This window comes from Photinus pyralis, unplaced genomic scaffold, assembly GCF_008802855.1.
Source record: "Photinus pyralis isolate 1611_PpyrPB1 unplaced genomic scaffold, Ppyr1.3 Ppyr1.4_LG8, whole genome shotgun sequence".
Lineage (NCBI taxonomy): Eukaryota > Metazoa > Arthropoda > Insecta > Coleoptera > Lampyridae > Photinus > Photinus pyralis.
The window spans coordinates 19,178,858-19,202,649 of record NW_022170819.1 but is presented as its reverse complement, the minus strand read 5'-3'; the positions used below and the strand labels follow the sequence as shown (position 1 = coordinate 19,202,649).

At 37.7% G+C, this 23,792-nt stretch overlaps 3 protein-coding genes and 1 long non-coding RNA gene across 4 annotated transcripts; all 4 read right to left on the bottom strand.

Moving 5' to 3' along the window:
• Positions 1–2,254: 2,254 nt before the first annotated feature.
• On the bottom strand, positions 2,255–12,310 carry LOC116178260 (spermatogenesis-associated protein 20). Its single transcript, XM_031497715.1, has 5 exons — positions 11,990–12,310; positions 11,667–11,888; positions 11,310–11,620; positions 2,640–3,672; positions 2,255–2,588 (listed from the first exon to the last, which is right to left on the bottom strand). The coding sequence occupies exons 1-5, from the start codon at positions 12,151–12,153 to the stop codon at positions 2,270–2,272; spliced, it is 2,049 nt and encodes a 682-aa protein (XP_031353575.1). The 5' UTR covers positions 12,154–12,310; the 3' UTR covers positions 2,255–2,269.
• Positions 9,418–11,298, bottom strand: LOC116178262. The gene is made up of 2 exons (XR_004146828.1): positions 10,816–11,298; positions 9,418–10,758 (listed from the first exon to the last, which is right to left on the bottom strand). It is a non-coding gene; the product is annotated as an uncharacterized LOC116178262 (long non-coding RNA).
• A 4,894-nt stretch (positions 12,311–17,204) lies between the features above and the next one.
• On the bottom strand, positions 17,205–18,023 carry LOC116179763. Its single transcript, XM_031499593.1, has 2 exons — positions 17,813–18,023; positions 17,205–17,761 (listed from the first exon to the last, which is right to left on the bottom strand). Exons 1-2 carry the CDS (start codon positions 17,876–17,878, stop codon positions 17,420–17,422), a joined length of 408 nt encoding a protein of 135 aa, XP_031355453.1. The 5' UTR covers positions 17,879–18,023; the 3' UTR covers positions 17,205–17,419.
• A 1,131-nt stretch (positions 18,024–19,154) lies between these two features.
• On the bottom strand, positions 19,155–22,398 carry LOC116179725. The gene is made up of 7 exons (XM_031499547.1): positions 22,315–22,398; positions 22,070–22,267; positions 21,011–22,027; positions 20,876–20,960; positions 19,742–20,130; positions 19,533–19,696; positions 19,155–19,485 (listed from the first exon to the last, which is right to left on the bottom strand). Exons 1-7 carry the CDS (start codon positions 22,375–22,377, stop codon positions 19,209–19,211), a joined length of 2,193 nt encoding a protein of 730 aa, XP_031355407.1. The 5' UTR covers positions 22,378–22,398; the 3' UTR covers positions 19,155–19,208.
• Positions 22,399–23,792: the final 1,394 nt, after the last annotated feature.

Here is a 23,792-nt window from a genome sequence, read left to right as displayed (position 1 = left end):
AGAAAGTGATTTAGTTTGCAGTGTCGCTTAGCTGGCGAGAAGGGAACCAAGATGCAATTAAATGAACATTAAAACTGCAAGGCCATGCAGACCTCGCCTGATTAGGTTGTGTTTAGTATCATTGGAAGCGCGCTAATTTATCAAGATGTTTAAGACCGGTCCCAGGGACCGAGTAATTAGTCAAAGAAGTTTTAATTTTTGAACGGATGGAAAATCCGGCGTCCCCTTCCGGAATTTAGTAATCCCATATATAGTACACAGTTCAATAAGACTACCAGATGAAATATATACAGGATGAGGCAGTGAAACGGCACGATTTTGAAAAATCACCAATAATTTATTTAAAAAAAAGGATATTAACATGAATCTTAAAACATGAGTGGAAGTTAATGTTATTCCTGAGACCAAGTTCTGCGCTGTGGCGTCTCGATGATTTACGCGAACCACATCCTAATGCTTCGCGCACACGATCAATGTTTTCAGGGGTCCCAATTTTTGTCACTCCCCCAGAAGTGGCTTCGAAGTCATTCGCCCAAAGGAAGACGGCTTCCCTTGATGAAACGTGATCCCGTGGTGGAAAACGCGCTGGACACTAACCACCCTATCCGCGTTTTTGTAATGCGCCTTTACAGCAAACGCACGTTTTCCACCTGTCTAGACGCTCAAGGACGTTTACACCACTCTCATAACCCCCACCACATTACCACTGGTTATCTCAGAAGAGATTCATAGTTACTCCCGCGATGTGCGCGTTAATGGGGAATCGTGACGTGTCTAATATCTAATTAAGCGAATTGTCAGTTACGTGGTATGTTCACAATTTAACTTCCATTGCCAGTATGATGCTGAATTTTTAAATCGCACGATTATCCATACATAGTGGCACCATGTATAAAAAATCAACACTTGTGCACTTTTTCGCCATATTTCACGAAGCGTCAGAAATACAAGAAACATTTTTGCACAAAAACCACACAATAAAACATTCGATGAGCACAGATTTTACATGTACCACCAAGAAGCTGCAAGCAAATTTTGAATTGGCCACTCTACCCCCAACATCAGCTGCTGCTTCCTTCCGTGTGTATCACCAAGTTTAAAAATGGCTTGGAAATGATTTAGATCCGTCTCAGTGGGAATGGAATTTGGTTGACCCGATAACAAGCACCCTTCCACCTGCGCCTAAGAGAATCATGCAATATTCCAAGATGGCGGCCGTGCACAGCTTCCACGGATGTTGATTAATGATATGTTGTTACTGGCTGCTAGCACTACACTCACGCAAAGCTTGCCGTTTTGGGGAATTATTTCCAGGTATCTTTGTATAATATGACTGGCCTACATTAATAGTTACCTACATTTACAGTGGGGTCATTTTCGATGTAGGTATTCTTATCTAGTAATCTTTGAGAGGTGATCAAAAGCAATACACTTCACTAATTGACCTGCTGGGTTATGAACTAATAAAACACACAACCCATTAATTAAAAACAAAAGACCATAAGATTTATTGCGCCTACTTACCTTGGTCAGTCACACTTGACAATCTCTAAAAATTCAAAAAGATTGATTAGAGAAGTTTCGATACCTATATTGTAGAAATTTTCCACGTGTAGCATTTTATATTTGAAACTCACAGGAAGATGAGTTTGAAATTCAATAACGATTTTATTATCAACTTGTGTGATGAGCCATCAGATTTTGTTTGTTTTATGTGGGGCCGTATTATATTATGTTGAATTTGTTCTTGTATTCCTTACTCTTGTATGAATTGATGATGCATTTGTTGAAAGATTGGTGTACGAGCCAAAGTAAAAGGGGATCAGGCTTCCTTGGTAGTTCAAAACTGTTGGTCAGGCGAAAGAACGCCTTGTAAGAAGTTTCAAATGGTCTTAATGAATAACCCTTTGATTGCTTTGTTCTTGTTCAGTTTAAAGCCGATATTTTTTACTCTATTTTAATTGTAATTTTATTTGAATGGAAACTATGTCCATGAAGACCCTAGAGCTACTCTCGGTTGGGAGGGCAACTTTTATTTAAATTTGGACCTGGGTTATTACACATTCTTACCTGTCTGTACCGTTGTCCTCATCAAGTCAGTAGAACGACCTGGTAAAAGCTAAGTAGCAAAACAAACAACAAAAATAAAATCTAGAGATCAAGGATAACTCAATACGTCTACAACATCTGATATTGTTATGACTCATTTACAACAGGTCGTCATCACCTCCATCATGACTACTTATAAACATCTTTCCTGAAGCGGTTGTCAGAATATGCTTACGACCAAAAGAAATAACATCGTGTCGAAGTGTTGTACACCAGACACATGTGGTACAATGACGCTCTTTAAACGCACCGAACATGGTTTATACTCACCCTCCTTTCCCCTAATCAAGATACTAGGATCTCCCTCGGGACTGGTGAAATACCCGAAACCCTCTGAATCCCAAAACAGTCGATCCTGTTGCTCCTGCAACGTTTCCGCCCACTGCAACCAATCCGAATCCAATGACGCCTCGTACAAGTCCAAAAGTCCGCGAATCAAAAACGCGTAATCGTCAAGAAATCCATCGATCGGAGTCGATCTGTAATAGTGAAATGAGCACCAATGAAAAAAAACGGTTGGTGGAGCTTACATCTGAGCAATCTCCCCCTCGTCCCCTTTGTAACAGCACCTGATCAGCGTCTTTTCAGCTTCGTTGTATAAATACTTCCTAATAAAATTGGCCGCCAAAATCGCCTTGTTGATGTAACTTTGATTCTTGAGCACGAATCCGGCCCTTGCAAAACCGGAAATCATAAGGCCGTTCCATGAAGTCACGATTTTTGTGTCAACGTGTGGCTTGGGCCGCTTTTGCCTCTCGTCGTACAGTACCTTGTGGCATCTATCCAAAAGTTCTCTCAGCTCAGGTATAGTTATGTTAAATCGTTCGGCCGTAGTTTCGAAAGAACCTGACACCATTAGAACGTTCTTCCGTTTCAGTTCGCCGTGGGGATCTTGCGCCGGATTTACGTTACCCTCGGGATTTACGTTGTAATGGTAACAAAGAATTTCGAAATCCTTATCGGATTTGATTAAAGATTGAATTTCGCCAAATTCCCAAACGCAGAAGGCGCCCTCCTCCTTGTGCTTAGCGCCGACGGTCGGATACGAATCGGCATCTTCCGCTCCATAGAATCCGCCCAGAGGGTGACTTAAGTCCCTCGACACGTACGTCAGTATGTCATCGACAACGTCGGCGTAAAACTTATCTTTCGTCACGACGTAAGCGTCAGAGTACGAAACGACCAACTGCCCTTGGTCGTAGAGCATCTTTTCAAAATGTGGCACGTGCCACTTTTTGTCAACCGAGTACCGCGCGAATCCGCAGTTGACGTGGTCGTGTATGCCACCGTACGCCATCTTTTTAAGTGTGTGCAGACACATTTCCAGCACGTGCTTGCCCTGCTCCGACTCCTTGTTGCGCGTATAAACGTGAAACAGGAAGTTAAAGTTGCAGGGCTGCGGAAATTTGGGCGCGCGCGAAAAGCCGCCGTATTCGCTTTCGTACGATCGAGTAAGTTGCTGGATGCATTTGGCGCCGGCTTCGGACGAGGGCACTTCGATTTGTTGAGTGGACGATAATTCACGCTCTGACACTTTTTTCAATACTTCCAACGTGTGCTTTCCTGTAACAAGAACAAAGTTATGCTGCGCCACCTTGATATTGCTTATTTATTTAGAAGTGTTTGATTATGAAACCATTTCTTATTCTTACTTATAAAAAATGCCCTGATTCTTTGCAGCGCCACCTATGAATTAATTTATGTAATATTATTATGAAGGATCGTATAACCTACATTAACTTGCCCAAGTAGTCTCAAGTTACTAATAAAAATATATGATTATTAATCATATATCCTAATGTTATCCTAAATGATCGTACCTTAATCAGGGTCCGTGAAGTTAGCAGCACATTGAAGGCACAAATGTCGAGACTAGGTGGGTTGGTTAGTGCTTCGTTTGTGCCGGTTTGTGCCGTAAAAAGTTTGCCAGCAAAACATACCGTTTGGAAATTATTTCGATTTTTAGATGTGCTGCTAACTTCGCACACTTTTGTCGGCACAAATCTCGGGACTGGGTGGATTGGTTAGTGCTTCATTTGTGCCGGTTTGTGCCGTAAAAAGTTTGCCAGCAAAACATACGGTTTGGAAATTATTTCGACTTTTAGAGGTTCTGCTAATAGGCCAGTCATTGAGGATTTTTACCTGGAAATAACTCGGGAAGTACAGAAATTTTGTATGCTTGAGTGCGTAGAACTAAAATTCATAAAATGCACAATTCTAAACTTGCCGCCGGGGCCGCCATCTTACCAAGATGGCCGTCAAAAGCGGTTTTCCGCCGATATCTCCAAAACTGTGCATTTTACGAGAAAATATGTGGTGAGCAAAATTAAAGAGACGAAAATTTCCTACAAAAAATGTAGTTAGCATATTTCCACTAAAGTTAGCCCTTGCGCAGAAAAGCAGAAATTTTTAATAACCAATGGCGTGTATTTTATTAAAATAATTCATTAATCATTTAATTAATTAATCAAATTGATTAATCATTAGTCTATGATCAATTAATTTTAAGTAACATTAGATTCTCTATTTACGCAGGCCTGACGGACCTGGCGGTTCGTTAATGTCACTGTTTTCATTGCCGAATACGTTTATCCCTATTTCGGGATCAACGTTGGCTTCTTTGAATTCGTCGGATTCTCCTTCTTCAGTCGATAAAGGAATATCGATACATATTCCACAAATTACGTTTGTGCCGGTTTGTGCTGTATCGCCAGGAAAATATTTTCCTGGAAGAAGTTATTTCGATTTTTAGATGTCTGTAGATGTTTGCTATAACTTCGCACACTTTTGTCGGCATAAATTTCGAGACTAGATGGATTGGTTAGTGCTACGTTTGTGCCGGTTTGTGGGGTAAAAAGTTTGCCAGCAAAGCATTGCCTTTGAAGGTTATCTCAATTTTTAGATGTTCTGGAAACCTTGTACACTTTTGTCGCTATACTGTTGAAACTAAGTATAATGTTAATGTCACGCATGGGTTAATGCTATCTTTGTGCCGGAATGTATAGTAAAAAGTTTGACCAAAAAAGGGAATGTGTGAAAACTCCCAGCACGTTTTTAATAAGTATTATAGCTTTCACACAAGTGTAGTGTGCTTTTGATGACACTTTATTGTCTAATTTGTTGACAATTGTATGCCATATATTTGCAGATGGTTTGTTTATATAAGATCATCCTTGTGTTGGAGAAGAACGTGTGTGTTAGCTTCGTTTTTTCAATGACAGCCTTTCGCGGCGTGTTGTACCAAATGTAAAATAATTGAAGTTACAATTAGCATCTGTCTGTGGTGTACTTAGTCATTCGTGAGATTGGGTCTCCAAATGGTAAAGAACTCAGGGGATAACTGTTATATAAGTCCAAATCTGCTAAATCCGATTGCACTACATGAAATAGGTAGATAAGAATCCCTAAGTTCTGCCGTTGTATATACAAAGATAAGTGTATGGAGTCGGGTGAATAATATCGGACCTAATCTCGTGTGTTTTGTGGAACATCTTGTATATTTTAATCTAAAAAGGTAGCATATTAAATATTTTATTTTTATTTTATTTTTGCTTTTATTTTTGAGTGGGCGGGGTTTCATCCAAGGTCGCTCTACTACCAACCCAACCCACTATACATTTACAAATATCTATGCCCGAACGCCGATTCTGACCAGGGACCCATAGTACCGCACTCCAGCCTAAACTGAATTGAGCCACACGGCCTGATAAAAATATAACACACCATGAATGATACTGTTTTTTCTATGCGATTTTTTAAAACTTTATTACTTTAAGTCAGTAGGCTATGAAAAATAATCTTTTATTTCGTTCTCAAGTTTCTATAATTTTTTTATTTACTTTCTTGTGCCAGACTCTGTCTGTTAAAATGTTTCCAGTTACAATGTCAACACAGTTTAGTTTCTAGATCAGCTTTTGATTCACATCGCCTACTGTGGTTTAAAGTAGTATATAAAGTGTATATAAATCGCATATATCATCTATGATATTACTTTTCCGCACCCATATATGGGTAAGTTAAGTATTGTTTTCATCACAGAAAAAAAGTCCGTTGTCGTTGTCCGAGTTGTAATTATAATTAGCACGATAACTCAAAATTGAATGGGACAAATTGCGTACATTTTTTCAAACCTTGCCGTGTGGAGAAGGCACCCATTAATTTCCAAACTGGTAGGCCGTAATCTTCTGCACATGCGCAAAAGTAACTTTGTTACTTATGGACCGATCTTACTGAAATTTTAACATTAGCATCCTTTACTAAAGGCAAATCGATCGATTATTTCAAACATATCAAAAGCTTCTTTCGCGCATGTGCAAAAGTAAATTTCTTATTTGTTGACCAATTTTTGTGAAATTTTAACGGTAAATCAAATTGAACAGCCATGTAGTTAATTGCCAAATCGATTAGATACTTCGCCCAATAAAAGGCGAAGCGATGTATGAGAAGTAAATCCAATCCAATTAAAAACGTGCTTAGTTTCAACAGTATAGCGACAAAAGTGTACAAGGTTTCCAGAACATCTAAAAATTGAGATAACCTTCAAAGGCAATGCTTTGCTGGCAAACTTTTTAACCCACAAACCGGCACAAACGTAGCACTAACCAATCCATCTAGTCTCGAAATTTATGCGGACAAAAGTGTGCGAAGTTATAGCAAACATCTACAGACATCTAAAAATCGAAATAACTTCTTCCAGGAAAATATTTTCCTGGCGATACAGCACAAACCGGCACAAACGTAATTTGTGGAATATGTATCGATATTCCTTTATCGACTCAAGGAGAATCTGACGAATTCAAAGAAGCCAACGTTGATCCCGAAATAGGGATAAACGTATTCGGCAATGAAAACAGTGACATTAACGAACCGCCAGGTCCGTCAGGCCTGCGTAAATAGAGAATCTAATGTTACTTAAAATTAATTGATCATAGACTAATGATTAATCAATTTGATTAATTAATTAAATGATTAATGAATTATTTTAATAAAATACACGCCATTGGTTATTAAAAATTTCTGCTTTTCTGCGCAAGGGCTAACTTTAGTGGAAATATGCTAACTACATTTTTTGTAGGAAATTTTCGTCTCTTTAATTTTGCTCACCACATATTTTCTCGTAAAATGCACAGTTTTGGAGATATCGGCGGGAAACCGCTTTTGACGGCCATCTTGGTAAGATGGCGGCCCGGGCGGCAAGTTTAGAATTGTGCATTTTATGAATTTTAGTTCTACGCACTCAAGCATACAAAATTTCTGTACTTCCCGAGTTATTTCCAGGTAAAAATCCTCAATGACTGGCCTATTAGCAGAACCTCTAAAAGTCGAAATAATTTCCAAACCGTATGTTTTGCTGGAAAACTTTTTACGGCACAAACCGGCACAAACGAAGCACTAACCAACCCACCTAGTCTCGACATTTGTGCCTTCAATGTGCTGCTAACTTCACGGACTCCCTTAATCATTGATTAAGGTATGATCATTTAGGATAACCCTCTACAGCATACCAGTACTATGGTAAGGAACCACATACCAAAATTTTAGAATGAATAACAAAAGGAATGGTAAAACACTGAACTGAGAGGATAAAAGGCGGCTAAAACGTCTTCAAAATTTGAGCCCGTGCAGAACCAAAGCCAAGACTTTCAGCACTGCGGCTGCTACAAGTTTCCAGATGGCCTTTATTGACAAAACCCGGAGATTATGCTTACCAAAGAAGAGTCAGAGCGCATTAAGACCTGGATCCTACTACACAGAATCAGTGAAGTCGAAGAGAGAGCGGCAGCACCCCGCTTCGCTCGAAAGTGCAAGAAAGTGAGAAGTTTTGAGTTCAGACGAAGTTTCTTGCGTTGGACTGCCTTACCGGAAATTTGGCGCTAAGGACTCTTTCGGTTTAAAATGCGTATCTCAGCACTGTAGTGAGCGAATTCCAAATTTCAAAAAGCATCGGATTCACAATTACAGCATCTACAAGTTTGAACCTACGATAGCAGTCCTTTTCGACCTACAGGCGTTAGAACTTGAGGGTTGTCAATTTTTGAGCTTAGTTTGTAAAAATGGCCCATCTTTGACGGGTGATTGCGGCTGAACGACTAACCATGTCTCTGGGCTAAACTTATTTCAATGTTTCAAACGCCACAATTTAATTCTTTTCTTTAGAAAAGAAGAGAATAAAATTTTCTGTATGATAAATACTTTTCGTTATAAGAGAAATGTTCAAAAAAGTGCAAAAATTTTCCGCTTTTTAGGCTCTCAAATCTCTCGCCCAACCTAGAAACCGTCGCAAATTCATATACTCGTTATTCAGGACCCCTTAAAGGGGTAAAAACTATTTCCAGCTCTCGAGCAATTTTTAGGGGCTAGACCCCATTTTTAGCACTTATATGCCTGGGTATATATTACTGGCTCATGTTTCGAATGCACTATCGGTTGCTGCTTTGAAGTCGCCTTGCAATTGGAGACGGGGGAAAATTTTGAAGATAACCGACTTGTTCAGGTTGTCATAGTGTTACTACTGACCAAGAACGTTCGTCACTTTTTACAAGCGCGAAATTTATTGACTACAGTATAGTGCTAGTGGGTTTTCAGGCATATGTACTGCCTAGGGAGTGCAATACCGGGATCGCGAAATACCGGGATTCCGCAGCCTTTTTGCGGGATTAATCCCGTACGTTAATGGAGCGGGATCCCGCGGAATTGCAGAATTTATTCACCAAACTTACCACCATACATTAGCAACTCTGCGAATTTGATTATTTCGCACATTTTTGTTGTTGCAGTTCATGCAATAATTACGCGCAATCCTGTATCTGTTAAAAACTTTGTTAAACAGCGAGTGAGTGCGCAAATCGGACTTATTTTGCTACTGTTTTAAAACGCAGGAACTCTTATCCTTGTAGGCAATATGTCGGACTCGTCGATTGTTTATAAAAGACTAGTAGTAAAGTGGCTGTATGGAAATATTGCAGCGAATATTCTAGAAATCCAAATAGACATGGAGGGGCCATAAAAGATTACTCACCGGCGACAAGAAAAAGACGGCAGATCTGATGCATTCTTTCCGATAAATAGAATGTGTTTTCTTGAGAATATTCTGTTACTGCACAAAATTGCTTATTTCCGAATGTTTTTAAAATTTTGGGGATTACTATAATAATAATAATAATTTTTTTTTCTTTTTTAGGACCGGACATAACTTGACCAGACGAGCGACGTACAGACACAAATACTAATCGATACTTGATTTTAATCCGTGCGATTAGTTAGCCAGGCCAGGCTAGACCTGAGATCTGACAAGAGAAACACCGACCATAATAATAATAATAATTTATTGTTCAACAGAATATTTTCCAATAACAGGACAATATACTTGTATACTAAATAAATGCAGTGTACATATATGAAAATAAAAGTGTACTGTATGTAAATATTCAAAAAGAGAACTTAGAATTAAACCCAATAGAGAACTATCTAATGATCCCGCAAATACCGAAATCTAAATTTTGCTGCGGGTTTGCATTCCCTAGTACCTACTGCCATTAAGGCTGACTGACTAGCCCGAAAAAGTTAGACAGATATCTTTTATAGAAGATGCACCCAGAAATGCTCCAAGTGCTGATCTCAGGATAATAAATTTCTTTCAAAATATTGATATCTTAAAGGAGTACAAATAAAACTACAGGATACCATAGGCCTAAGATACAGGGAACTGAAGAGAGGTCACCTCTGAGAATAATCATACTCTACTCAGTCATTGAAGTTGTCACAAAGCTTAAAATGATTATTTAATCTATTTCACAAAACAAACAAAAATCAACAACAAAAACAATGTCCTAATAACAACTTTTTATATTACAGAATAAAAACTACTAAGGTACAAGTCATAGAGAATGCTAGCGATCGACTGATAACGACGCTTAGCGTTTTTGTATATACTTTATCTCATCATCAGGAAGATGGAAGTATTTAAGATCTTCTTCATGGCCATTTTCCCAACGAAATTGGTGCATAAATGAAGTTTGTGCTCAATCAACCAGTTGGGAAAAATTTTTTCTCGATACATTTGTAACTTTCGGGTTCCTTGATAGGAACAAACGGAACGGACAAACCCAAGCCCATTTTCACTTTTGAAAAATGCGTTAAATATTTTCATTCTTGAAAAATGGGCTAAAACCAGTAAGACCCAAAATACCACTGAAATATTTTCAGAAAATACATTACCGAGAAATAACTTTCTTATTTTTGGAGATACTTTCTTCAAATTTTATTCACATGTGCTTCTAATGAAGGAAAACATAGCGCCTATATTTAAAATTAAAGGTGTGGGGTTTACGCAGTCCCTTTGCGGTCTCTTACTCCTAAAACTTGAACCATACCATATTATACAGAGTGAAAATTAACTTTCCTATTACAGAAAATACCCAAAAACCTTCTGGTAGCACAAAACAAGTGCTTAACGGGATAATATATCAATTTTCATTAGAAGACAAAAATTCCTGCTACCTTCACCTATTCGCTGATATGGAAAAGTTCGAAATGACTGTAACTGTCCTTGTTTTTTGCATTATCATTAATAAGTTTGCAAAAAATTGGATATAGCAAATTTTTCTGGAAAAATTCGAGCTTCAGTTAGTGCAAAATAGAATTCAGCGCCTAAAAAATTCAGAAAAACATGAGGAATCAGGAGCCAAGTCATTTTCCTGAGCTGACCTTCATTTTCTATCTGTGGTAGTCTCCCAAAAACTCAACCAATCATATCTACAATACTGATGGGAAGAAAGTTTCTTATCCCTACTTCATAAAACACAGACTGTCATCTTGCCTTCGATTGTTTACAGTTTGCAGTTGTTTTAAAAAAAGCTCCATGAAATAATAGACACCCTGTATACAACTTATTACACTGTTGTCTAAGAAGCATGCAGTGCACGCATGACATGCATTTAATCAGCCAACAGTTATCTAAGGTGAATGATATTTTGGAGTATGATTCATTCTTATGGAGTAATTGAGGCCGCACCGCACGACTATCATCAGATTTTTTATCTCTGGACTAAAAAAATGTGAAACAAACGAAGTGAAATGCGTCCAACACACCAAGAATCCTATTTTTAAAATGATGGGACCCTGTATATCAACGATATCTAACTGAAAAACGATTGATAAGGAAGCAGAGAGTAAAGGTCAAAAGTTAATAAAAGACTTACCCGAGTTAGCAATAGCGGTTTGTTTTGTCTTCCACTGTTCGGCAATGCTTTTTAACACTGTTTTAAAACCGGGTCGCCCGTACATGTCGTCGGGTGGAAAATAGGTACCACCGGCGAGCGGTTCTAGATCAGGTGTCAGAAAGACAGACATTGGCCATCCCCCACTTCCGGTCGATGCTTGTACAAATGACATGTATAGGCGATCTACATCGGGCCGCTCCTCTCTGTCCACCTTGATATTGACAAAGTACTTATTCATAATTTCTGCAACGGATTCGCTTTCGAAGGACTCCTTTTCCATGACGTGACACCTGCAAGGTCGAATGTAAAGGAAGGTTTTTCATTTGCGTACATTACCAGTGGCAGGTGGAGTAGCCGACCGATAAGAATATGAGCTTATTCTCCTTCTTGGCCTTATCGAACGCCTCCTGCCCCCACGGGTACCAATCGACCGGATTGGTAGCATGTTGAAGCAAGTAAGGCGACTTCTCGAGGGCCAATCGATTCTTTTTCTTCTTCGAGCAGCTGGCCTCTGACATTTTACGTACGGGGATTAAACTCTGACCTCCCAGAAGGGATCTGCAAGAAAGGCGATCAGCACAAAACTTTGGCGAGAATGAAAGCAACCGAAACCTCAGATTGTGGAAAAGCGAAGCAAGCATTGCTCAACTCTTGCTTACCTATTTCTAAATGTCGCTTCAACGGTTTTTTGACAACAAATTGGCGTTTTGCATACATGCAAATTTGAATTGGTCGAAACGCGCAAATCGCCACTTGATAATGATAATCGACGGAATATGCTTGAAACCAGTGTAGAATTGTTGGAAACGCGTGAAACGATCATGACAACGTCTTTACCAGACCGTTAAACAACATCTCACTTACTAATTTGCATAAAACGCATAATTATATTGAGCTTTATTATAATTTTATACAGACAGTGAAAGTATAAAAAAACCAATGCCAAAGGATTTTTATTTTTGGATGGCGAATGACAACTGCTGTCATTTAAAATTCAATGAAAACAAACGAGGTTGCCATATCACACTCAGCTGTGTTGCCACCTCGTCAGATTTACCATGTTGTTGTACTGATTTTTCCAATTTAAAATGAATTCCAAAAACTCTTCAACAGTGTTTCCAATATATAAAATTTAGAAGCTTAACTGTTTCACTCCTTAATGGTATTCTAACTTGTGTTTGTAAGATTTAATTTTTAGCGCATTTTTTAAGAATTAAAAAAAATATTGTTTGCGTTTTGTCCGTCCGTCCGTCCAAACCCACTTCTACTGTTTTGAACTACTTCTAGGAGTTCTAGGGGAATGGTCCTAGAGGCCTGGAATTTTTTTACAGTAGGTAGCCTATACCTTGAAGGTGTGCCAGGCGGTCATCAAATTTCTCTGTCTAAAAGGCCCCCCCCCCCTCACGAATTATTTCCTCAGATGCTGTTTTTGGAAGTAAAACGTGCATAACTTTTACATACGACAACCAATTGGTCTCAGATTTTGCATACGCATGCCTTTAGTGGTTAAACATTAGAAAATGGGAGAGGGGGGAGGGGACTACATGTTCTATCCTTAATGGTATTCTAATGAAAGGTGTCATCGAAATAAATTGGTTTGTACAATCTATAACTTTCCCGTGCGAGTCTTTTTCGAGATCAGTGAGCGACGGGGCCTGAGGGGGGGGTTAAACATTAATTTTATCTCTCATTGTATTCTAATTAAAGGTCTCAACAAAAGGAACCGTTTTCTACCAACTACTGCCCTTCTTTTTCTGTCCTCTTATCAAAGTACCGGTTGGAGCGGGAGGGGGGGGGGAGGTGGAACTAGTTTTATCCTTCATGGTACTCTAATGAAAGGTCTCAAGGGATTTGCTTTCCTCATGGTAGTTTTTCAACAGTTTCCTCTTGGGTCGGGGTTTCGGTGTTTTGAAGTCGTCTGCGACTTTAAGGATCTTTATTAAGAGAGAAATTAGAGGTTTAATTGTAAATCACGCAATTTATCAAAGAAATAAAAGACTATGGCTTATTAAAACCCTACTATTTAAGGATCGTTATGTATGTTAGTGTGAATTTTCTAAAAAATTACATTTGTATAAAACGGAAACAAAATTTATATTTAAAGGGTAAGTAGAGGGTTAATTATAAATTATTTAATCATAACCTATCAAATAAACATAAAGAATTAAGGTACCACAAAAGTTACAACCCCCGCAATCGAGAATTCCTATTCATGTAAAAGTGAATTTTCTAAAAAAAGACCTTTAGGGCTACAAGGAAATTTATTTTAGAGGGCATTTAGAGGGTTAATTGTATATTTTTTAAACATAATCTATCAAAAAATATTTTGTGTCCTGCGAAACATTATCCCATCAGAACCGCAACAATTTTACGATACCTACTAATAGGTTCACTCACTACCAAATTGGCAATCTACGACAAAATACGAAACCAAATCTCTCACTCCCCCAAAGTTCCGAAACGTCACTTAGTAATATTGTTTCGTGCTCCGCGTCCCATTTTTCACAAGAATGACAGATATCATTAGAATGCATAATAATTCATTTCATTCTATCTACTTATCTATTGATTTATCTCATTCAAATGTCAATTTAAATTTGCCATAAAATGATAAGTTCGGAACAGAAAACAATATTGTTTCCACAGAAACAACAGGAGAGCCTAAGGTTGCTACTTTTGACGTTTAAATTAAATTCAGAATTTTCACAATGATTTGTATGACTTCCGTTAGTTTTACATCATACACAACGATAATATTTTTAAACGTATGGGACATTAAATTGTGGTATAAAACGAAATACATTTACAGAACATTTCTCCTGCAGATTTTGGTACTTACTAATGTCATATACAATGCTAATGTTTCTCTAAACCAGAGCTGGGCAGAATACTATCAAAAAGTATTTGAATACTAAATAGTAAATACTTTACACAAATCAAAGGTATTTGAATATTAAATAGTTTTACGTCCAGCACAAGCGAATACTAGATACAGATGCATTGAAAAGTATTCAAATACTTTAAAAAATAAGTATTCAAATACTTTCAAAAGTATTTTCTTATAGAATGTGGCCTGTAGAATCCATAATTTCAAACAGTTCCAAGATTGGGTTACTAGTTCAAAAGTTACAGCCCTTTGAATTTTCTTTCGAAATTGGTTTCTAGTCTATAACTTTTGATTGAGAAGTCTGATCGAAAAAGTACGAATTGTTTTGGATTCTACGCACCAAAATTAATAAGAAAAAGTGTTTTCCCGAGAAATTTTGGTGTAGTCGATTTTTGGTAAAAAAGGAAGGTTTATACACTGCCTTTTTTTGGGGCGCGAAAAAAAAATTGTCTCAGATCGACCCGGAAAAAAAATTTTCTTATAGAATGTGGCCTGTAGAATCCATAATTTCAAACAGTTCCAAGATTGGGCTACTAGTTCAAAAGTTACAGCCCTTTGAATTTTTTTTCGAAATTGGTTTCTAGTCTATAACTTTTGATTGAGAAGTCTGATCGAAAAAGTACGAATTGTTTTGGATTCCACGCACCAAAATTAATAAGAAAAAGTGTTTTCCCGAGAAATTTTGGAAAATCAAAGTATTCAAATACTTACCTTGCGAAGTATTCGAATACTTTACGAAGTATCCAAATACTTTGGGAAATATTCGAATACTAAATATTTGTGAAAGTATTTGAGTTACAAATATAAATATTGCTTCCATAAAGTATTTAATTACAAAGAATTTGAATACTTTAAAGAATTTGAATTCTAAAAAGTATTTACAAAATCGAATACTGCCCAGCTCTGCTCTAAATTGTTTATAATCATTGAATAAAAGCACAATTTTTATTCAATGGTTTAATACATAGGTATACCACGACGTCAGGGCATGTCATGCACGTCACTGTTTCGTCATATGTACGATACCTAACATAATCAAAATTAGATTGACCTATTATAAATGACGTGATTTTCACGTGGTGCGTTGTCAGGATAATAAAAATTCTATTATTTTCCAGGGTTGAGATCTTGTCTTCGCGTTGAAAACAATACTTCCTACCTTTTTGTTCCATTACTATCTACTCACGTCCCATAATAGCTGGCTAAAAATAAAAGATATGCTTCAGTTTGTTATAAAAGTTACCCACGAGAGACGAGACTAATGTCGATACCGTCGTGTTAATCGAGTCCATTGCCTCCATCACCATGAACCTGATTTGAAGAAATTGCTAGATTTTGTATTAGGAAAGTAGGTATTCGAAGAGATATCTGAGACGAGACGGTAATTTAGAGTGTTCGTCACTACTAGTGACATCTTTGGAAAAGAGCCAGTATTAAATTACTGCAATTACTTCTCCTCGAGATATGTTTAAATGTATTTTTTGTCTGGTGGTGTTTATAATCAATACTGCCACTAAATCTTAGACTAAGCACTAAATAATACTAAAGAGTGCTATAAATAATAAAGAATATAAATGTTGACTAAATTACCTAGCCTGACATCTCTTGCCCAGAAGGTGAACTACAGCGGTTAAATTTTTTTTTTAACTCAACCTCTTTACTGCTATGTTTTCCTGATGTAAAATCAAGTATTTTCTTTAACTTTTCAGTGTAAGTAAATTATACTTTTTAGGATTTTAGTAAAGAACAAATTTAAAGATACCCAAGCTTTGGAGTTTTGATGACTCAATTGACAAGATATTTTGAACGCTTGGTCCATTTGGGTAATATTTGTTTGGGTCACCTCTGACACAAAATTGCGTTATATATTTCCATTAATCCACATCAAGCTTGAGCATTACTTTTCGAAAACGGTTAGCAGTTCATAGTTTCTTAACATTTTACAATGGTTTCGAACCCTTTTAGGGTTTTATTTTCAATGAGGTACCATTTCTCTTTAGTTACTCTTTCGTTTCAAAGAGGTACATTTCGAAATTTTTCATTCAGTATTTGCGAACACTGCTTTTTAAGCTCTCCCCAGTAACGAGAAGAAATTTTAAGGTGCTTACAGTCCCCTAACATAGGCCTCGGCTCTCGGGGTCGGGGTACTTCTTGCAAGCTTCTGAGGGTCAAGAAGACGTGCAAGTCCACAATGTGTTTATTGCGTTTTAGAATAATTGGTAAATTAACGGTTAATAGTTATTAATTAGTCCCAACCACTTACAAAATTCAAAGGAATTAGTACTAAGTGCTCCCTGGTATCTTTTACCAAAAGTTAATTCGTATTTCACTTCATTTTCGTTTTTTTTTAATTTATCAGTTGTTGCATGAATGTTGAGATTCAGTAAGAAACTCGTACATATTGATATGTAGGCAGCAGGAGAGCATGCACCAGAGAAAGTGTAATGTAATGTTAACTAAAGTTATCGCAAATATGTTATCGTAAAAATGCGAGGGGCTTCCTTTCACCAACGTCAGATGTCAGAAATAATCATTCAAATTAATAGATTAATATTAATATATCTATGTTCAAATTAAACCGCTGTAAAATTGAGCCCTGGCCCTAATGAATTAATTTTGATTTCCCCCTTTAGTTGTTGGCGTTTAGTTTCCCAATTATTGTTCTTTTCGGGCGTATTAAGCGGTTGGTGGGCATTCTGAAATTTGAATGCCATTTAATGTTAATACCTCTGAATATTGTATTTTATAATCAAAGGTTAATACTACCAGTTTTACAAATAAGCACAAACAATTATCTTATTAATGGCACAGATTACCTACAGATCAGCTTAAGAGTGATCTACCCAATACTACATACCTATACCTACACATTCCATTTAGACTCTGTATATAAAAAATCAAACAATGAAACAAACATATTTAGTTTTCAAAATGCAAATATAATAATAAATGGAAGTAATACATCATATGCGCGTGTAGAACTGAAGAAGAGCTAACTTAAACAATAAAGCGAAAATATGCACAAAAAATAAGCGATTTTAAAGAGAAAGCTACTATAAATGAGAATAATTATAAACAAAAACAGATCATACAACTATAGAAGAGGACAATTGAAACTAAAGACCTTTAAAAGCTTTCAAGAAATGGAAGACATTATAATCTGTTAGTCAATGATTAAAGTCGGCAGCTGTCAATAAATTCTTTATGATGTCATTTGCTTGATCTTGTTGTCCCAGCATGTTACGGCTTCGTAACACATAAGACATTTGTCATGCTTATCAACAAACGCACATTCTTTAAGGAGTTTGGCACATTTGGACTCGTCCATCTTTGGATATTTAATTAGACAAAGCCCAATCAATGGGGCCTCATTAACTTTTCCATCAGGACCTACTGCTCCAACCTTTTCCATCATACATTTATCGAAGCACTTCATCACGGAATACTCTGGCCTTTTACCAGTACTTGCAATTTCTTTCACGGCGTCTTTAGAAAGGCCCTCTTGTTCGGCACAGCTCATGAGGTTGCGGGCCATCTGCTCCTCCTACGGTTGTTTGATTAAAAGAAATTATTGTATGATTCGAAATTTACTCACATCATCTTTTGCAGAGGTTTGAAGGGAGACGCCAAGTAGTAGCACGAAAGCGATGCAGTATTTCATTTTGTAGAATTGAATGTCTCTAACAGACTTTCGGCCTCCTTTTTATATGATCGCTACAGAAGTAGAGGTACTTACAAAATCAAACTGTAATGTTTTTTTGGAACTAGCAGACCAAAAAGTAAACACAATTTATTAATATTTTTTATTTGAATATCATCTGGTGACTATGTAAAATCATTTCAACGAATGTGACGGAGCAAAAAATGACAATGGCATTGAGATGGACAATAAGAATGCTTCTAATATTTAGAAAACCTTGATTCTCTAGATTACTTAATCTGTATTTAAATTAAGTTCAATCGGTACAATAAACGTAGGTAGGTAATTATAAAAAACCACGTTTCAGTTCTAGAAGTGATGTTTAACCTGGTAACTCTAATGACAATTCAAACAAATTTACTACAGCGTAGAAATAGAGAATCAAACAGAACTTTCATACCGAAATTCTCGTGAACAGATTGGGCACTGTACGAGGAGATGCTACTGCTCAATAATGCCCTTCTCTCTTCCTTTGAGGAAAGATGATAGAAACACTCCCTGGTAGAATAATGAGCTAGGAAAGCTCAGGAAAACCACCAGAAGAGTCTTTAATAAAGCCTCACATCACCATGGCGATCAACAATGTTACTACGGCCTTAATGAGCTGAAGCCTTATGGGGAGAAAACGGGGACTAAATCCCCGCCTCTCCTATTTTGACCTATCTTGAAGTGTCCAAAGCGGAAGTAAAATCAGCCCAGACTCAACCAAACAGGCTGCAACAAATAACCTGTTCTAGGACCTATTACTGGAGCATTAGTACTACACCTACATCTGCCATGGAGGTCTTGCTGGACTTCCTCCCTCTTCACTTACCGGTAAAGAAGGAAGCAGAGAGGGGACCAAGATAAAAAGGTCTCCTGAAAGACGCCTAATCTTATGCAACCAAAATAACTTCTTGAAACAAATAAAGTTCACAGAAAATAAATCTCTTAAGCTCCTTTAACTGTTATCGGCACTATACCAATTGTAAATATCAACTTTTTCTTTAGTCGAATACATCGCACACGAACCGAAATTAGAATAGGGAAGTCAAAGCAATAATATTAAAATTAATATGACAGGCAAATCCTTATTTTTTGTTGTAGGTAGTTACTTTGGTTGCATAAAATTAGGCGTCTTTCTGGAGACTTTTTATCACGTAAAAGTAAACATACGAAATTATCCCTATGTCTACTTCTACATGAATATCACTGTATATGTTTGGATAAGTGGCAGGATAAGTAAAATCAAACAATGTTTTAGCTATCAAAGTACAAATTTCTTTGGTTCAATGGATCATACTAGAAAGATTCAAAAAATAGTAGAAATTTCAACAAGAGGTTCTAAGGAATCTACAAACATTTCTTCCTTTACTGCAACTGCACCCTCTAAATTCTCATTGGCATTCTTATCACAGTCTGGGTCGCTTGGCATATTTTCGGCGCAGTCCTCAACTCCAACAGACAGCGATTTGGGCTGCGCATAAATCACTTGATCCTCCTTTTGGAAATTGTGTGAAACCGGATCTGATCTGTCAACCTCTAACGAATCCGGATCCATGGTCGAAGGTTTGGAATCGATGCCTCGTCTAAAAAGAAAAATGAGAAGTTTTAGTAGTTGGTGACGAGTTCTTACGGTCGAGCCTCCGGGATTAAAATTGGCCCAAAGAATCTTGTCGCAATTATCGGGGTTTCTGAAGTTTTTGCAGGTGTTGGCAAATGCAAAGAACGATGAGATCTAGGAATGTCGTAATCGGGTTCTGATAGCCGCCTATATCTTATTGGCATCACTTTCAACCACTAAAAACACCTTTCTGTATTAATATAACCATTAGAGACCAATACCTCTTCATCTGTTAGCGTAGGAGTTACCAAACTGCTGGTAACGCCAGGTTTTAACACTGGCGCACAGGTAACCTTACAGAGTTTTTCTAGGAGTTCATTAAGCCCCTCTGAATGTCGGCTGCAACTATCGGTTCCGATGATAAAGTGCAGCTGTTTGGATTTTGGACGCATTTTAACATCATCTTCATTTTGGACTTCGAATTTTTCTATTAACTCCTTTACTTTCTGCTTTGATTCTGAAGCTTCCTTTTCTTTATCTAAATCCTCGAGAATTTCGTCTATTGATTTAATTTCGTTATTGTTTAAGCTGTCAGAGGGTGAAAGTGTAGTGCTCGATGGCGATAATTGTTTTGGTGGTATGCTTGGTTTAACTTCCTCATTTTTTCTATCTGAAACAACTTAATGAACGAGAGGAAAAAAGTATTGATTTCGATAAGTCCGTTTGGGACTTTCTGTCGAACTGCTTTTTCTAGGGACACGGTCAACTCGCCACCGGACCACTCGCCACCGACTGACTAGCCAATGGGACAACTCGCCAACGCGACAACTCGCCAACGCGACAACTCGCTAACGGGACAACTCGCCACCGCGACAACTCGCCAATGCGACAACTCGCCAACGGACGACTCGCCACTGCGACAACTCGCCAACGAAATATTTTTCCCTGTTTAATGTGTCATACAAATGCATCCCACAAATGCAATAGTCAATTTCCCTAATTTTGTAAAAAAAGTTTATCGAAAAATTGTAGTCAATATTTGAATGAAGACCCAACCGCCTATACCTGTTTCTATTACTGCATTTTGATATAACGACATCTTCTGCAAATTATTATTTGAACAAAAAATTTGACAATCACATCGTTATTTGAACGACACATTAAACAGGGAAAAATATTTCGTTGGCGAGTTGTCGCGGTGGCGAATTGTCCCCTTGGCGAGTTGTCGCGTTGGCGAGTTGTCCCGTTGGCGAGTTGTCGCGTTGGCGAGTTGTCCCGTTGGCGAGTCAGCCGGTGGCGAGTGGTCCGATGGCGAGTCGCCCTTGGCGAGTTGACGCGTACCGTTTTTCTATTACACGTTAAACGTCGACATAGTAGGTTGGACAGTATTCCCAAACTAACAGTTTACTACTAACCTTCCCAGTTTTCGACACATTCCAATTTATCTACATTAGGGAGAGAGTTTCTTGTTGCACGTTGACTGTTCGACTTCAACCTTTCCTACAATCAAAAATCCAGCTAAAAAACGATGGCAGCCTATACGCACAAACCTGTAAGATACACTTGCGCGACTCCAAAATATCCTGTAACTCCTGCAGCATCTGCAAATCATTTTTGTTTTGCTGTATCTGTTTCTCTATCACCTCATAATCGATCGCCTCATACGCTACGTCTTCTTGAGCATCAATTGACTTCGCCTTCCTTTTCCAAACCCGCTTCAAGAAACTCGCCGTCCTACTTTTCGGTTTCTTTTTCAATTCCTCATCTAACTTTTTATCATACTTTCGTAAGTGACGGAAGAGAAACTTACTTTTTTTTCTTTTGTTTGTGTCTTCATTTGAGGAAGCTTGACTAAATGCGTCTTCAGAGTGTTTGCGAAGGTGCGGACGTGGAGGTAGTGAAGGTTCAACCTTCAAATTTTCAGGATCCTCATACAATGCCTCCTTTGGGTTGTCGATAGCGCAGTATAAAAACTCATTGTCCGTAATCACATATTGATCGTTGCTAACTTCGTGCTCTGTGTCTTTGAATTTATCAACCGTCGAGTAACCATCCTCCAAGGACTGCCTTGAGCATCTGTCGTACATATGATCTACATTGCGCTGATTCTCTGTGCGAATGTGGGCCTCCGTGTTATGGTTTTCTTCATCGACTTCTGCACTTGCAACGTAATGCTCATTGTCTACACTCACACCAATATCGTTGTTCTTCTCAGAAGAATTTTCCTCGAGTATCACGCTGTATTGCGGTAATTGCTCTGCGCTTTGCGACTTCTGTATTTCGCCATTTTGATCTTTCTGAGTAATTTTCGCTATAGCACCAGTGGTAACACGATAGGTTTGTGCGCCAATTTTCTGGAGACGCTCGATTATGTCTTTCGAGGATGGGGAGTTGCGATGAGGCATTGTATTTTGACGGCATAATCTTCCCGGTTTTTGGTTTGGAATGGGAAGATCGTCCAGCGAGTACCTGAAGTGACTCATACGATTTGAATTCGATTGTGGTTGGGCGATTGCACTGAGTAGTGATTGCATCCATTGTTCCTGTTGAGATCGATCTTCCGCTCGCTACAAGACAAGTTGAAAAAAAATCGACTAAGAAAAACTTACCAAAATGATTGTGCTGGCACGGCACTCGATTTGAAAAACGCCACTAACTGACATGGCCGGTTTTACGTTGCAGGGCGGGCAAAGATTAATCGAACCCTTGCAAGGACTGAGGGATTCGTATTCGTCCTTCGACCGGTAGTAAAGTAGCAGCCGCCCTTCCAGCACAAACCAATACTTTTTCCACGGCGAACCCAGTCTCTACAAGTTTATTACAAAGGAAAAACAATTAAACTGGAGACACTCACCAATTTGGCTTTCTTCTCCAAATAACCCGAAATGCGATGATTTGATTGCGGCGTATTTGCCATTGTTGGCTCATCGAGCGACTTCTGAAATAAAGACTTTGTGTGTAAGCGAAAGTATTTAGACGCATTATTGTACAATTGTGCATTATTATTAAAATGAAAGTAAGAGAAGTTTTAATATTATGCAAAATATATGGTACGGTTATTTGCTCGTGAAAAACTTTCCCATTTAAATCTACTTATAAGCATTAGATTTCACTATAATACCTATCGGTCATAATTAATCATAATTTAAAATTAGCTTCAATCTAGTGCAGCACTTTCTGCATTTTGATCATCGACAGTTTAGAGCACAAATTGTGAAATTTTGCAATTAGCCAGTTTTGAATCACCTACTTACCTCGGACCGTAAATGAAAGAATTAAATAAGTTAATTGCATTGTCTTTGCTAATCACTTCAGTCCGGTCACTTAACTTTAATGTATTAGGTGTTATTTAATGGATTAACAGAGCGCAACATTGGGCTCAAACTAAAAGACTAGCAGAAGAAATTTGTATGACATAATAAAGCACCTAGGTAATAATAGACTTACACAAATTAACAAGATTACGTTCGTAATTTTAGATTTAAAAAAGGCGATCATTTCTCCTTTGACGCTATACGGGGCTAGAATCCAAAACAATTCGTACTTTTTTGATCAGACTTCTCAATCAAAAGTTATAGACTAGAAACCAATTTCGAAAAAAAATTCAAAGGGCTGTAACTTTTGAACTAGTAGCCCAATCTTGGAACTGTTTGGAAATTATGGATTCTACAGGCCACATTCTATAAGAAAATTTTTTTTCCGGGTCGATTTGAGACAATTTTTTTTTTCGGGGCTCAAAAAAAGGCAGTGTATAACCTTCCTTTTTTACCAAAAATCGACTACACCAAAATTTCTCGGGAAAACACTTTTTGTTATTAATTTTGGTGCGTAGAATCCAAAACAATTCGTACTTTTTCGATCAGACTTCTCAATAAAAAGTTATAGACTAGAAACCAATTTCGAAGAAAATTCAAAGGGCTGTAACTTTTGAACTAGTAGCCCAATCTTGGAACTGTTTGAAATTATGGATTCTACAGGCCACATTCTATAAGAAAATTTTTTTTCCGGGTCGATTGAGACAATCTTTTTTGAGGGCCTCAAAAAAAGACAGTGTACAACCTTCCTTTTTTACCAAAAATTGACTGCACCAAAATTTCTCGGGAAAACACTTTTTCCTATTAATTTTAGTGCGTAGAATCCAAAACAATTCGTACTTTTTCGATCAGACTTCTCAATCAAAAGATATACACTAGAAAGAAACCAATTTCGAAAGAAAATTCAAAGGGCTGTAACTTTTGAACTAGTAGCCCAATCTTGGAACTGTTTGAAATTATGGATTCTACAGGCCACATTCTATAAAAAAAATTGTTTCCGGGTCGATCTGAGATAATT